The sequence below is a fragment of the Diospyros lotus genome, chromosome 8, assembly GCF_014633365.1.
Source record: "Diospyros lotus cultivar Yz01 chromosome 8, ASM1463336v1, whole genome shotgun sequence".
Classification (NCBI taxonomy): domain Eukaryota; kingdom Viridiplantae; phylum Streptophyta; class Magnoliopsida; order Ericales; family Ebenaceae; genus Diospyros; species Diospyros lotus.
Window position 1 is genome coordinate 38,220,484 of NC_068345.1, and position 17,971 is coordinate 38,238,454.

Below are 17,971 nucleotides of genomic sequence, written 5' to 3' on the forward strand. Positions count from 1 at the left end.
AATAATTCTTATTAAAGATTTTCATTTTTCAATTTTAATTGTATGAATGTCCTCATTAAATATTCCCAACCAATGTACTACTTTGATATATGTCCCTTTCAACCCAAAAGACTATGAGATGAGAAAATTCTTGAATTTGGTTCTAATGGTTGGAGTGGAGGGGGTAACAGCACCTGCAAGCACTTCGATGATGAAGAAAGTAAGAAATTTAGTTGACAGCGTCAATGGAATGGGTTCAAAAGAACATTTGATGCGCCAAATAGATATAATTGGGCCAGTACGGTCCAATATATATACATGCGCAAGTACATATATCATCATATAATTAAACTTCTTAAAAGTCAATATATTAAAAGGATATATACATAATTAAGGAAAAAAATGCGTCGCTATATATCTTTGAAATCCTTGAAGGGTGTGACATATTAAAACCACGGGTTTGCTCAATCAAATGGGCATTGGAAGGTCTCTAACTTCAACACTAAGATTAATCCCTAAAAATATATTAATGTTCTAGATTGAAGCAGTATGTTTTTTTTTTTTTGTTAATACTGTGTTGTAACGTACGCAAGGGGTTAAGTTCCCATCACTTGAATTTTATTTATTGCCCACCACTCTGACTTTCTTCACCCACATACGTGTGAATGGCGAATATGCTTTGTGTTTCTTGCAACTATGGCTTGGCTTCAATGAAGGAAGCTTCCCAATGGTATGGTTTCCCTTTCAATCAGTTGTCTCTCGAATTTCCCTCCGGATTAACATCTTCTTTTCTATCTTATTATATGACCATTGACTGGCTGGCATGATAATCTCCAATAGCACGTTATATTTTAGTAAAATAATAATATATAGGCCCCATAGAATATATAAAAACCAAAGATTCTAGATACAACTTATATATATATCAAATAATATTATATTATATGTCCACAGTCATCCTATATATATTATTAAAGATATCTAATATTGCTCCCACTTATATGTAATTCTAAAATTAATTACTAAACCATATAATAATTCTGTCACACAAACAAAACATACATTAGTTTATCAAATTAAAAGAAGCAAAACATATAAAACCCCATAAAATATTATTTTTGTTATAGTGTGATTGGGGACATTTATGGTATTTCAAAAAGATTTGGGGTTATATTAAGGATGAGCTAAATAAAAAAAATCCATTCCTGCTTGAAAGCTTCGAATTATTTATTCTCTGTAGATGATGAAACCAATGTTGATAAAGATAGAAAATAATAATACGAATAATCATAAGTAGAAAGAGGGCAATATATATGGATAAAAGTTTGGATTAGAAAAATAAAAAAGATAAGCGTTCTTTTAACTAAAATTCGGTTAGGATTATTAAATACTGATGATAACATTTTAATTACAATTTGTAATCATATATAATATTAAAATTAAAAAAAAACCCTACATAATACATAATGCACTGTAGACACATTCTCTTCGTCTCTTTCATGGCATCCCAATTAGGGATAGCAATTGCAACCGAAATTGTGGGGAACCGAATCGAAACCGAACCGGTCAACGCAGTTAAAAACCGTTTGACTGGGTAATGGTTTGGTTCGGGAAAAAACCGAACACTGTTTCAATGGGTATGGTTTGGTTATGGTTTTCACTAAAATCAAACCAAAACCCGAATCGAAACCGAACCGAATGGTGGGTAATCCAACCGAACCGAATATATATATATATATATAACTCCGCCCACCTCAGGTTAGCCCATCCCAGCCCAATTGCCTTGTTTGCAAATCCTTCTCCCCTTCTTTTTTCTTTTCTCTCTCAACCTCACTTTCACTCTCTCTCACCCTCACTGCCTCTCGCTCGTTCGCCCGCCCTCGCCCTTGCTCTTTGCATGTCTCTTGCTCTCGCTCACCCTCGCTGGATCTCTCTTGCTCTTGCTAGGGCTCAGCCCTTGCTCTCGCTTGCCCTCAATCTCTCTAACATTTTCTGCCTTATTTCTCTTGTTCTTCCGTGCGAGCTCGCCAATCGCCCTCGCTCTCTGCATCTCTTTTGCTCTCACTTGCCCTCGCTAGATCTCTCTTGCTCTTGCTAGGGCTCGGCCCCTTTTGCTCTCGCTCGCCCTCGATCTCTCTCACCCTCGCTGCCTCTCGCTCTCTGTCTCATCTCTCTTCATATTAATTTATTTTTTATATTTATAATTTTGTTAGATGGAGTTGGCTCATTCATTTCAGATGAATATGCATCAATTTACGAAAAATATATTAATGTTGTTGATGAAGGTATTAACTTTCGTAATTAATTTTTTTTAGCTTAAATTACAATTTAATTATGCACATATTAATTTATTGATCTTAACAATTGTAGGTTTGAAAATGTGATTTTATATCCAATAAGTTTTAAAACTTTATGCAAGAATAAGGTAACTTTATCAGAATTTATCTTTGTTTGTTGTGAAATTATTGAAAAATTTTATGAATGCTATTTGTCTTTGTTTGTTGATATGGATTAAACTAAAAAAAATCATGGTTAAACCGAAACCGAACCGAAACCGAATGGTTTGGTTATTGTTTTAAATTTTTAAAACCAAATAGGTAATGGTTTGGTTTTGGTTTTAGTAATTTAAGTTTGATTTGGTTATGATTTTGGTAAAAACTGAAACCAAACTGAACCATTGCCAACCCTAATCCTGGGAAAATCTCCATAATTAAATATTATATTTATTTAACACCTCTGTCATGCACGAAGGATATGTCTTTGTTAGAGTTTTTGTTTATATTTTATAATATACTCTTACAACTAGTAAAAAGAAATTTTCTCATCGACACAGATAAAAGAATTTTTTTTCTCTCTCGAAAATAAGGGTATTATAAGATTAATTTTTTTAATTTAAATCTCAAAAAAAATTAATTAAAGACGAGTTCCTTTGATCAGGTCTCTAATTCCTAAATCCGAAAATAATTAATTCCCATCTCAAGAGGTCTGGTCTTATAATTAAATATTAATCCTGAAAGTGACAGTAAGCAGAATAGTCAAAAATGTTACCAAATGGTTTGAAAATTAGGGGCCACCTAAACCTTTTAACTTATACCCACAAATCGCCCACCATTGATATATGTATACATATATATATATGTATATATCATATCTGGCAACGCTTTTATTTAGTTTTGCTTGTTATTGGTAGTTTAAGGATTGAGATTTTTTAGTATTTATTAATTAAGATATAAATTAAAAAAACAGTATATAAAAAATATTTTTAATAAAAGTATTTTTATTATATTTATTAAATAATTCTTTAAAAAAATCATATAACTTTTTATTTTAGATTTTTTAGATAAATTTATCTCTCTTTCTAGATAAGTTATCTTGAATCTTGAATAAATTATCATGATAAAAATTTATCTTATTTATTTTAACAAATAATACCTTAATCAATATATATTGTTTGTTTCATTTAATGTAGCACTGAGGTATTATATATAGAAAGTTGGGCCTAAGCATGAAGCGTCACATCTACAGTGTCTACTCTTTGTTGGGCAGTTTTCAATTAGGATTCAACTTAGTGAAATTAAAAATTAACCTTTAACACATTAATTATAAATTTTGATTAATTTTATTTTTTCTGGGAGGAGGGCTAAGTAAGCTTTACATAAATGAATTTTTTAGTCTAAATTGAACTAATATGAATGTTTAATGGATAGAAAAAATTGAATGTAAGTGTTAACGAGTGAGTCAATTAATATGAAAAATCCAACATACAAGGATACAAACACCAAGAAAATTCAGATACAGATCAAAACCCAAACGTACACCTAATCATCGTACCTCAAAGAGAACTCCACCTTGATGAGCTCTTGAACAAAATCATTGAATTTAATTTGCATGGATCTTGAACAAATTATTAAACCCAACATTGAATTTTGGAAAAGGAACCTCAAGCTAGAGATGCAGCTTTTATTGTAAAAAAACTGCAGCAAAGTTTGCACGTTTATGCTGCAAAAAAATATTAAGAAAAATGCTTTTAAATTACAGGTTAAGTGGGTGAGTTATGATAAATTGGGATTTGAATTAGTAGATTATGAGTTCGATTTCTTACTCTGTACAGTGAAGTAAAGTCTCTTTTGTGATTTATCTCTTCTATCGAAATTGAAGACACTAGTGGCGAGAGACGACACAAAGACGGTAATTTTTAAAAAATACCCAATGGGCCTAGCTCATCTGGCAAGTCTATTCGGCCCATGGGTTGACCTAGCCCGTCCCGATTTACCTTGGGCCTATAAAGGGGACAACCCATTGTGAGCTTTGTAGATTGAGGCCTTTTGCCATCTGATATCTGTTGAGAGAGTCCTGCATGGTTTAGCTCTTCTACCATTTGAGACTGACTAAAGGTTTGGCTTTTGTGTTACAATTCGTCCTGTTGCTCCTCTACGTCAGCTTGACTTGGCTTTTGTAATGTTCGATAATCTCTAGTTAAAGTTTGAAATAATTGTCTTCAAAATATATTTCCCAGATTAAACATCGATGATCTCAATGAGGCTCACTTTGAAAGTGTGTAGCATGAGAATGTTACACATCCATATACACACACATCTCATTCCAACAAAGATTAGGCTAACTTAAACAAGTTCATAATATTAAAGTGCTCCATCTAAGTTTACAGTTCTCCGCGTTCACACCTGGGAAAATAAAAAATCATGGTATTTTAGTATTTTCTATCCCCTCTCCAGCTGGCGTGCCAAGGGCCTTTTGAACAGCCTCTGTGATATCTCTAGCACCAATGCCTTGGTCTTGAGCCTCAACAATGGCTTCAACGCATAGAAAAGCCCTGGACGATACCCTTGCTTGCACAACATTAAGTCCAGTTTCCTCAAAGCTCTCCAAGATTGAGACCAGAGCGTCTTTTCCTTTCTTGCAAGTCACTTTCACCACAAAATTCTTCCCGACTTTCTCTACTTTCACCTCCTGTTCATTACTCCATTAGTTGTTCAAAACCCATATTGAAGTGCTATAGATATACAACATAACAATCGCTTATACCATTAGGCATTAGGTGGGAATGGGTTACAAGAATTTTAGCTTTCTATTCAAGCTTTTTTTATCACTTTTATACCAAACTATTTTAATTATCATATCTTCAATATATATATATATATATATAGAGGGAGGGAGAGAGAGAGAGAGAGAGAGAACCGGAATATGCTGCAATAGGTAAAGATACTCTCTTTTGATGGCTTCGAGCTTGAGTTTGAGTTTATAGATATGGAAAAAAGCATCCGTGACGATGGAGGTCTTTTTCATCTTCAACTACAACAAAATCATTAATGTGAACATAAAGAAAGTTCTAGCATAAACAAGTATAGTATGTATAAAGTTACAACACATGCAGAAGGAAAGAAGCACAAAAGAATAAATGAACATATTTACAGATCTGGAGTTGGTAAGTCGTGTTCTCAGAATACGAAGCTTTCTTAGCAGTTTCATTCTCTTTTGCAGCCTCGACTCCATCTCTCTCTCTCTCTCTCTCGGGGTGTATATATAAAGATAAAGTTGGATTAGATTAATGCAGGGCTTTGATTTATATATATAGAGTGAGGAAAAGAGAGGGCGTGTGACGTGTCTTGGGATCGTGGAATGTAAGGATGCCAAGCCAAGCTGCTAATGCTATTGTCTTTTTCTGCAAAGAGAGAATAAAGATCTAGGAAGTAGGAAACATGCCTTCCTACTTGCCCTGTAAAGCCAAACCAAATCCAAAGTAGTTAAATTAGATTCTGATGGCTAGTGTGTTATAAACTTGCAGCCAATTATTTATTACAATGATTTATGATACCAAGCATGTGTGCGGACTGTGGTTACGAAGCCAATAAAAAAATCCCACCTCTTTACTCAAATTTAAAATGAAAAACATGTTCTTATCGTATTATTTTAATAATAACGTCAATATCAAATATTAATGTATGTATTAGGATCCTATCTCGGAGGACTGCCATGCAGGCATTCATCCAGCTACTAACAATAGTTCTTATATAAAGATCAAGGAGATTGATACATAGTCCGAAGATGGAACAACTTAGTTGGGTGAGGTGAAATTTTGATTTTACCTTTAAAACTTATTTTTTATGTCCAAAACGAAGTAACTGCTAATTAGGGCCAAAAACGATTGTCGAAGTTTGAAATTTGTATAGACTGCCAATTAGTCTATATATGGGTATTGGGCCACAGACACAACCATTAATTGGTTCACAGGGTGGGAAATTAACATGGCATGGAAGAAGGTCCCAAGATGATGAAAATTAAAGGCCAATGGCATGGGGCGCTGCTGGAGCAGGCAAAAATGGACGAATGAAAAGCGGTGCCACTGGCTGCAGGCAACTGGTAGCAACAGATACATCACATGAAATGAAATCTCGTGATTATTTGCTTTTCTTAATTATATACTTACAGCAGGATATGGTTTTGGTATCCAATGGCAATGGCATGGGGTTGGGAAGAACAACAGCAGCAGCAGCAGCAGCAGCAGCAGCTGGCCATTAAAAATTTGTTGGAAAATACTTACCTTAGTTTCAGACTTTTGGATTTTCCTATTGCATGGGATGGGAAATGGGAAGTGGAGTCTGCACTGTCCAGTGATGGGTTCGATATATAATATGTACATATTTGCATTATAAATAAAAAAATATATATATTTTTCACATTTTTAAAATCAGTAACTAGAAGTCTAGAACGACGCAATATTGTTAGTATTTGAACAATTTTAAATCACCCGCATATCATATAAACAAAAAATTTAGATACATAGAATGATGAAACTCATCAAAAAATCCGATGAAGTATTCTGATATTATTTTTTGGATAAACATTTAAAAATCATTTTCTATATCCATATACATATACATACATATATATGACAGTGTCTGTATTAGAGTTCACGAGAGAACAAAAATCCGCCCACATCTGCGTAGTCTATGAGTGTTTGGTTTGGACTTTTGTCTCCCAAAGGCCAATGAGTCACATGTTCTGACTACAAAGGGCAGAAGCTGCAGCCTGCAGGCCTGTTTTATTCTTCGTTGTTTCCACTTCTATATTTTTATCCCCCCTTTGGAATCTGCCACTGTTTCAATTTCTGTTCATTTTCAAAATGAAAGCTAAAATCTGAGAATTCTGTTTGATTATGTATGTATATGTGTTGGGTGTTTTGACAAAAAATAAAAAAAGAAAATCCAAGCCAAAAAATAAAAGTTTTAGAAAGGCCCAACACCTGGTTTCCCACCTTTTATCCAAATCAAATGCCATTATATTGTTTATATTACACTTAAATAACACGAATGATTCTCGAGAAAGAGTATATATATATATATATATATATATATATATTGGTCCTAGCTAATTAATCAACCAGCCGTTTGAAACCGTTGGATATAAACAGTGCGAGGTTAGTAGCAGGCAGAATTCATTAATTCCCTGGCGAATACAGATGCAAAAGGCCAAACACAGAGCATTGTACAGATTAGACTGATACCAAGTCTGATAAAAGGTTGATTGATCTATCCATTTTATCATGCTTCTTTGCATACATGAGCAATGCGCACAACACAAAAGGCAAAGTGGCACATTGGACGTCTTACTACTTATACACCTATATCTATAGCTTCCCCCTCCCCCCTCTTCTTTGATTAATTAATTAATTAATTCTAAGGAATATATATATATAAGAGTATGTACGGTAGAATATATATATATATACGTACGTATATATCCTTATCGTTTTTGTGGGTCCTTTCCAGTCTACTCATTCCTGATGATCTTACAGTGTTGTAAGCTCACCCTTCCAGCTCTTTTCTTTGTCATTTCTTCTCTCTCTCTCTCTCTCTCTCTCTCTCTCTCTGTAAGTGGTCAGATTTTTTTTTTTTAATCCTTTCCGTCCATGGAATCTGAATTGACATGATAAGGGACTTAGGCTATGAATTCAGGCTATGAAATATATATATATATGTATATTTTTTTCAAAAGTAAAACCAATCTTAATTAAGTGTCCACAAATATATATATTTTTAGAAATAACAAAAATTGTAATTAATCACAAAGAATATTCTTTGTTTGCTCTATTCCTTCTCCTCTAAAAATGTGGAAGACTTTTTTTTGTCATTATGAAGTTTAATATGTGTTTAAATTTTAAAGTTTTAAAATTAATTTTTTAATATACAAGTGATCGCTTTAAATTTAAATAACAATGAATTAAAATAGAGTTTAGTATCTTCAACACACTTTAAACTATATTTATAACAATCAACCAAAAGCTAGGGGCCATGGTCCCATGAGTCTTCAATTTCTTTTAAATCTAGACCCAAATCATGACCAGATGATATAAGATGAATAATATTATTTTAACATTCACTCGTGATATTTGTGTGGCATTCATACATTATGTGTTATATTTTATATTATATTAATAAAAACATATATGATATATTAATATACAAATATTACTAAAAATATCACAAATAATAAATAACTAAAAAAGAAAGTAGTTGCAGAGGAGGAATTGTCTCATTAGAGGACTTTGTCTCGTTATATGGCACCATTCCTCCCTTTTCATTATCATCATATACCTATATGTTTGTTAATTAAGACATAAGATGAAAAAGTCAAAATATAGGATACATTTTAAATTTCTATAATTTTTAACATGTTTGTTAAACTTATCTAACCATTCTTAAAAAAATTATTAATGACCTCTTATTTTGATCTTTCAAGATAAGCATATCTCGGTCTTTATTGATAAGAAAAAAAATGACATTTGTATCCTCTAGTGCATTTTAAAAAAAGTAACAAACAGTTTAATAAAAATCTTGAAATGCTTCTTAACTTTATCTTGACTATTCTATATCTTGGTCCGAAAACTATTCTGAACTTATCTTAATATTCCCTTATCTTGCTCATTTTAATAAACGCTACCTAAAAAAATTATATAAACTAGTGTCATTAATTAATTAGTAAAGTGATATAACTCACTAGTTAATTAATGAAAAACACAATACTCATAAATAACTCTTACAAAATTGACGTGATATACATAAAATTTATAATAACTTTACTCAAAATTAATAATAGTTTAAATAAATTTTTTGACTAAATTATTATGAATTTATCAATTTGTTAGGATTATTTGTCACATTTATTTATTTGTGAAGATAGCATTTGGGTTAATTAATGCGGGTTTATAGTAATGTGAGTTTAGATTTTATCACAAAAGAATAATGTGAGTTTACAGTAATCATATATTAAGAAGAAAAATCCTCAGCAAATAAACATTAGTGTGTATGTCATCGGAAGCCCATGCTCGATTGGGCCTTTTTGCGTTGTTGGGGAAGGGGCCGGCGGCGTAGAAAAATTGTCAACAATAAGTGAAGCCCACCTGGCCCATGGAAACAAAACAATTTACTGTAGAGTGGAATGTCACAAATCTAACCCAATAAATCTAGCTTGCATAATTTATTTAAAAAAGTTTTAAATATGATAGATTTTCAAGAACGATCATTATTCAATACGTTTAATAATTGCACTTTCTTTTGATTTTTCTCCTTCTCGAGATTTTCCTAGTAATCCTTGAGGTCAAACTTGTCTTGACTAGTTTTACTTGTAAAAGAAAAATGGGGCTCAATCCCCCGATAAATCCTCTAATGCTCAACTCAGTCATTATAGTTGAGAATAATATAATAATGACTTAATAAATATATAATAAATATTGTATTTGATTTTTAAAAAATTACACTTTTCTATAAGTCAGGATAATGTCAGGTGAAAAATTTGATCCTTTAAGTTGATTGGGTAAGCCAATCGTTAGCCCATACCCTCGCTTGGATAGCCTTGGTTGGGCTTTGGGCCTCTTTTGGGTACATCCAACCCTTATTTTATAGGACTCTTAGAATTAAATTTGAACTGTTGTAAATTTAGGTCCTTGTCCTTCAAGAGAGACATCCTCCCATTTGTTTCTAGAACTAGATATCCCATCACTAAAATCTATTACTTAATTTTAACAACTCAACATTAACTTCAATTTGGATTATTATTAGTGGTGTTATATGCATCCTTAAATTTTTATTTTTTATTTTTTAATTAAATTGCAATATATGGTTTCAATCCTAACCTAAATCCTAAATCCTAAAATCGCATTGAACTCCATCATTATAGATTAACTTATCATATATTTGCTAACAATTACAGTGGCTAGTTTGAGCTAGGTATATATATATATTGGTGATAAATAGCAAAGTCCAATATAACTTAAAACTCAAGAGTTAAGACCTAAGATAGTAAAGGGCCAACAAGTACTTGATTTCCATCACAGTCCCTAGATCCAAGCGGCCTCATGAATGGCCCTCTAGTCATATACAACAAATTTCATCCTCACTAATCATGTGGTTCTATCTAGACCAGTACCATAGCACAGGACACTTATGAAAGGGCACAATACTTAAACAAGTGAGATACTATGCTCAAATTATATCACTATTATGTTATTTTTGAATAACTAACTTGACTATTAGATAATTTATTAAAAGAGAAGTCCCCATTTTTTTTTTTTTCCTCATATGGCATTTGGGACGTTTTCGGATCTAAGAAACACTAAAACATTCTCAAACCATGAGAGTATACAAACAACAAATGAGCTAAGTACGAATTGAGAGGTACTCGGACTTTCAACCTCTATTATATATGGTTTGTGTTTTAAGGATTGAAATGGTATGTATTCGATACTAAATAGTAATAATACATACCTTATCTCCTTGATAAAAATTGAAACTAAAATAATGCAGCATTTCATACATATATATGTGTATATATTAATCACTACGATAGTCCCCCACAACAATGTATTAAGAAAGAATCTAGATGGACCCTCAAGGCATAGGTTAAATGGTAAAAGGGTGAGTGATATGTTGGTGTAGTTTGGTAGATCGTGAGTTCAATTTCTCCTATACGCAAGAGTTAAAGACTCAACTTGTGATTTATCATCCCTATATAATCTAAGGTACGAGTACAGGGGACCGCATAAGGACAATCATTTCAAAAAAGAATGGTGATATATATTTGCATTGTCGAGTTTCTGCATAAAGAGGGTTACACAATCAACTTTTTGATCCATTATTAATAATTTGGTGGAGATATATTCTTGTGGCTGTGAAAGGTAAAGGAAAGGAAGGAAAAGGAAGTTCCATCCAAAATATTCATCACTTCAAATGCCAACATGTAGAGAACATCCTCTGCAATAATATATTATTCCATCTTCTAGCTACCCTTATTCTTATATAAGAGCTCATCATACTGATTTTTAATTTTCTCTTTTTAATCCATCTTTTGCTCGTGTTTTGAGAGAATTTCTATAAATATGGAAGACGAGTAACAAAATTAAAGAAAATAAAATTAGTTATATATGTTCTTAAACCCTTGAGAAATAAAGGATCATTTACTTGTAACTTGTAAGATGGCGTAAGATGGCGAAATCGATCATGAAAATTCTCAAAGGGTAATCTTGTATGCGACAAGGACTTACTGGTTATGGCGAGAGAATAAAGCAGAGAGAGAGAGAGAGAGAGAGAGAGAGAGAGCCTTTCAGGAAACGAAGGGCCTCTTTGTGGATGAATATTGGACAGATATGCCAATTCCATTGATGGCATATTCGAGCTCTCTGAGATCTCATAAATTCCGGCCAGTTTGGGCAAAGCAGCAGCAGCAGCAGCAACAACAATATTCAGTGCAGTAGCATTACAGGGCAAAAGCTCCATTGGCAGGTGGCCTCTCAGAAACAAGCTAGCTAGTCTGAGCTCTCTGCCAAAGGAGATTTGCCCAGCAATTCTCTTCTGCACTTTCTGCCATTGCTAATCAGATCGAGGATGCTGCTGCATTAGTTAATGCTCAATTAATTTTCCATTAATTTGTACTTTCTGTATGAAAATCAACTTCATTTTTGGGTTCTCGTGTCATGTAGCTAGCTAGTAGTCACTTCGTTGGCTTAGCGTGTGTGGTGCAACCTTAAATGCTTATTATTATTATTGTTGTTTATAGTGTATCATATAATTATTTATAATATAATAAAAAATAAAATAAAGAGCGTGGTTTGAGATAATCTTAGTGTGTTTATTAGATTAAAATATTATTTTCCTATTTAATATTGGTTATTATATAAATGATAATTAAAAGGTTTTTTTGTTTAACTTAAAAATGCAATTTTTTTTGACAGAAAGTGCATGAAAAGCAAAAGCCAAAGACATGACATTTTTTCTTTTTTTAACTTTTTTTCACAGAGGAAGAAATATATATTTTCACTTTTTTTATACGCAACTCTTTTCATAACATTGTAAATGTTTTCTAAATCATAGTATTACATAATGTGACAGACAAAACAAATCTTCTAAAGCTGCCAAACACTAAGTATGCTGTAAAAAATTTTAAGCTAGCTCTTTTTGATTACTTTTTCCAAGCCATTTTTTTAATACTAATGCGAAATGGAAACAGCTACTTATTTTTAACTGTGATTAATGACACGAATTTGAGACAAAAATAAAAAAAACAACTAGAGCAGAGGATAAAGATTGCATGCATCAAATCATTTTCGTGTAATGAAACTGTATTATTGACACAGAAAATATGATATAAAAAGTCAAATTTTAACTATCCTAAATGATATCGTCCCATGTTGGTATGGTATGAAAGAGCACATCCATATGTCTTATAATAAATTCATATGAGATGATCCATGTTAATTGTCATCCGTACCTCCACTTATCAATGCATCTAAATTCATATGACATTAACATTTGTTCAATAAATGCGCGCACATATATGTATGTATTCTTGTTGTATATTCATATAAAAAGACAATGTTGCTAGCTGGGACTCGCACATCATGTGCATGACCATGTGTTCTAACTTCTAAGCTGTAACATGTGGAGGAGATAGTTATTGAAAAAGATAATGAAAAAACATGAAAAATTTTTATAACGTGATTTTGGCAATTTTTGGCAACAACTTCTTGTGGTCCATTAGAACTCAACATATATGTTCTGCCAAGATGTTCCGGAGCCTTTGAAATTAAGCAAATAGGCTAGCTGGTTGTTTAGTTTTGTTCCAAATTAAGAAAATTAGGAAGCTGCAAGCAATCGATCAAACTTGCTGGCCGGGGGTTCATGGGGATGATTAATTAGCTCTTGTCAAGTGCTGAAACCTGATGAGCTTCTTGAGCCGGCAATGTTGGAGAGCTTAGAGCTGAGAGACTCGTACGTGGATTTTCTCTGTGTTTTTTTTATTTTTTCTGTTTCTAATTTTGTTGCTGGCTTCTGTTGTCTCTTAATTTGTGTCTGTTCTTTAGTTCTTGCATTAGTTTGGAGATTATTCTGAGCGTCTTTCCATCTCAAAAGCAGGCAGATCAATCACTGATTACTATTCATGATTGTTGGAATAGCATATATTGTACTCTACACTTGTACTACTACACTTGCACTGCACTTGTACTATATGGTATCAACAATATATTTATATATATATATATATACACAAAAACATTGACCCATAGGGTTTAACAATGATCAACCAACATATATATATATATATATATATTAAAACCATATATATGCTCGTTTAGCATAATCAGTGTTAAATCTACATGCCAATCATAATGATATATCATAAATGAATGACATTGGTAGGTTGCGCATTAGAATTTTTGAACCAAGCTGAGCAGAAAGCACAAAGAAAAGTTATATGACTGTTCTTTGCTAAGTAAAACAATTAAAAGACGACAGTCTGGCATGCGACGTTACAAAACACAGGCTGGCGGGGCTGCAAACTGACAAAGCTGACAAAAGAATCAAATTCATAATTTACAAGAGCTTTAGAACTAGCTAGAACAACGCTTTATATTGCTAAAGGAACTAAAACTAAAGGCCACTGAGAAAGCATCAGGCTAGCAGCAACTTTTGTGTTCTTGGACCAAACCGCCATCTCATGAGCTGCTTGGTTTGATGCTGTATATATTAGCAAACCTTAAAATACCAGCTTAATTAGGGTTCATAAATTATGGAACTTCTCTTTGCATTTTCCAGATTTCACATCCCAATATTGAACCTTAAAAACTCCTCTTTTGATTCTTGATGAGCCACACAAATACCATTAGCTTCTCTAAGAACCTGTCTTTGAATTTATCAGAGAAGTCCTCACTGGCTCAAATACACTATGCCAATTCGCCACTATCAGTTCTGATCCTTCTCTCCTGTCACCTGCCAGTACTAAAGTACATACACACACAAACAAACATAAGGTAATGAACATACATGATCAATTGGCAAATGTAATGAAGACTATTAATTAACCCTATAGGTGATTGTGAATGGAAGTGGGTAAACTATGGAATGGCAGGGCAATTCTCCTTTGGCAGAAACAACTGCATTATTAATTTCTACATGCACACACACACATAGTTATACTTTTCTGCCAAAGGAGAACTGCACTGTCATTCTTCTCTAGCCCTTAAACTGTTTTCTTACCAATGCACTGCTTGTTTTGCAGTTGATCATCATACTGCTATTTATTCCGAGCGATTCGCACATAACACAGATATTCCTCGAGAAAGACTTAGTATATGCCATGGTATCATTCTTCCTCCAGACCTTTCCAAGCTCGCTGCTAGCTATACCACCTGTTATCAGTCATGGTCCCCCTTTTTCCCCTTAGTCTGGCTCTTGTTTCGGCTCGCTTTAATTTCTTCTCACATCTTTAAACCGTGTCCATTGATATTTATCAGAAGTGAAAAGGGCATTTATTTTCGGGACTTATAAAATAAAATCCCCATTCAGCTTCTATCAACCAAAACTAGCATTTTCAATATTCTTACCAGGTTTTCGTACAGAAGTCAGTGTCTCATAATTGAAATCCGTCAGAAGCAATAGCATAAACAGAGTAATATATTTCTGAGCTCCACAAATAAACAACCTTTGCAGCCCCAAAGAGCTAGCTATGTTGAGAGAAGAAATTCAAAGGGGGAAAGGATGTGTAAAAGAGGGAAGATGCTGTTGGATTTCCTTGATGAGCTGTTACTCTCTATCTTTTGTTTTCTTCCTTTTTCATGGAGATATATATACATATATATATATATATATATATATGAAGAACAACACATTAGTTTTGATGCTCAATCATAATCTAATAAAATCACCTTTCTTTGGGATTGGACAACCTTTTAGCTGAAGGACCACATGCATTTATCGGACCTAAGAATAAAATCAACCTGTTTTAAGAGACAATTAGGGAAATGAATTGATTATCGTGATTTTGAAAGTATGGTTATGAAGTGGAGAATCTTTGTTTCTTGCTAGCCGATGGGGACTACACAGAGAAGGAAGAAAAAGGAAATTTCTGTCAAAGCAAAAACCAAGAGAAATTCCACGAGTATTAATTAAACAATTCATAAGGCACCTCAAATAGATAATTTATTTAGGTAATCCATGTGGGGTTTGGCAAATGAAATCTTATCCGTACAAGAACTGTTCGTACGAGTGATCGTTGAGGATAAGGGAATAAAGCTCTGGCGACTAGTTAATTTGATGTGTTGTTCTAAGAGATATATGCCTCTAAATGGTGTCCCCTTAGGCCCTGATCTCCAAGTATAAATACTATTGTTCTTGGATCATTTCTATGTGAATTTGAGCACTGCAGGTGAATTAGTGAGCAATCTCCTCTTGGCAAGATGCTACAAGGAAACATAGATGAACGATCTCTATATACTTTCGACCTGAAGTGCTGCTTGCCAAAGGAGATTTGCTCATTAATTCTACTGCAGTAGTATTATCTGATCAATTTATCAGCCAGTGCTCTCTGAAGCTCATAAAGTTGCAGCATGCACGTACAGCCGATCCTCCTTATGGCAATAGAATTTGTCTTTTTTAAGTCTTAGACATCTATGAAGAAAAAGTTTCACAAACTCTTTTGTCATAAGGTTAGTTTGGAGGCACTTTTTATGCTTAGTGTACGTATCTTGAGGATGAAAACAAATCTTTCTGCCATGGCTAATCACAGATTTCTATACACTGTTTTGATTATTTCCTCTAGATTTTTACTCAATGTGTTTGTAAATTTTGCGTAGTCATAGAGGAAAGCTTTGAGTTGGAGTGATAACTCATCGATACGTGATGACCATGTTCAAATATTTGTCGTCATCATGCTTTAGTCTAAACTTAAGCGGATTTGGCATAATGGCATTGATGATATCAAGAATTAAACGCGGTAATACAAAGGACTTCTTATTCAACAAATTAAGCAGTTGATGAACAATCTGGTATTCAAAATTGTGATGGATATATAGAAAAGATTGCGCAATGGTAACCGAAACTGTTGTAATAAGTGATTCAAAATTACATGATAAATGTTTGCATTTTATCTGCATTTCATGTGCATGTTATTTGGCCTTAATTTTATTTGCATTACAGTGTTGTTTGGCTGTGTTTAATAGTAGCCGTTGATCTCTTATAAGTGGTGATCGTGTGGCTTATATTCTTTTGATCTCGATATTTAAAGGCCTATATGAAACCCTAAATCGATAGTCAGAGAGAAAACAAGACCCGTGAATCCTTCGATCAGTAAGAACTTTGATGTATTTCTATATCTTTGGTTAAAATCGCTTCGTTGTGGGAGGTAACGATAAGAGACAGTGATGAGTACTTTATATGCACGGTTTATTGCAAGTTGTGCTCAATTTTGTATCTTGTCTTCTTAATGCAATACTGTAATTATTATGTTCTTTGTTGATTTGGTATAATCGTATTATACTCTCTTTAATATAGTGGATTGACTAAACGCGAAAACTCCTGTCGTGAATAGGATCCATTTACGGATCTGAACACATATATCGTGTATATTGTTTGTGTTGTATTCTTGGTGCAATTAGCTTATTTTTTTTATTCGATTTCTTAGCTTGGTTTTTGGTTTCGTTTCCGACTGGTTAAATCGGTTGCGAGATTAACAAAAACAAATAAACAATCACACAAACACACACAACAAAGCCAGAAGCCATAGGAAACTTCATGAATATGGTGAAAAACCACTTGATCAAGTCCAGAGAAAATCTTCCATTGTGAATGGTGGCACTCCAATAATTGTTCTCTTTTGTTTTTTCTAGAAATTTTCTTCACTCTCACAATTAGGTGTGCCACCATTCACAATGGTTGAGGGTTATTAATAATAATATAAGCTAGAATTGGTTGAGGGTTACCAAATCGGTCTTCGGTCCTAGTATTAGGGATGACTGGTATTCAATTCAATTTAAAATAGAAAACTGGCTGGGGGTTATTAATAATAATATATTTTTAATATTATATCAATTTTTTTTAAAAAAGTTTTACATTAAAAAAAAAAAAAAAAGGAGTTTGAATCGATTAGGACCAAATTGAACTGGTCCAATTTCGATTCGAGATTTCTTAAAAATCCAATCCTTTTCTAATTCGGATAAAATGAACACCCTTACTCATAGTACATTAAAATTTACACAAGAAGTACTTAAAGCTTTCACACGAATGAGAAACCAAGTCTAGCGTCTTCCAAGTACACGATAATAACAAAGTTCCCCAAAATACCCCTACAATAATAACAAATTACAGCTTTGCGATTAAACAAAAATGGGCGTGACAATATTTATATATACAAATCTCCATCAGCAATAATCAAAATATTTACGTAGCACGTAATCATCAAATATACAGTGAGCCGGTCTACATTTCTTATATCAAAATAATAGCCATGCACATCGAGGAAAAATAGACGTGTTGGAGGTAGGACTAGGACTAGATGTGAAAGACATTATATGTAGGGCATGCTGATGCAGATAGCCAGGTCCTTCAAGAGCTTGCATTAGCCCCTGTTCACTCCTTTCTTTCTTTCCAGACATGAATTTCACTTGTATATCTATATAATAAGGGAGGATGATTTTTGAAATGTATAA

The 17,971-nt window shown here is 33.2% G+C and overlaps 1 protein-coding gene across 1 annotated transcript; it reads right to left on the minus strand.

The window, feature by feature from the left end:
* Nucleotides 1-4,597: 4,597 nt before the first annotated feature.
* Nucleotides 4,598-5,666, minus strand: LOC127808360 (transcription factor MTB1-like). Its single transcript, XM_052346871.1, has 3 exons — nt 5,410-5,666; nt 5,176-5,289; nt 4,598-4,947 (listed from the first exon to the last, which is right to left on the minus strand). Exons 1-3 carry the CDS (start codon nt 5,488-5,490, stop codon nt 4,678-4,680), a joined length of 465 nt encoding a protein of 154 aa, XP_052202831.1. The 5' UTR covers nt 5,491-5,666; the 3' UTR covers nt 4,598-4,677.
* Nucleotides 5,667-17,971: the final 12,305 nt, after the last annotated feature.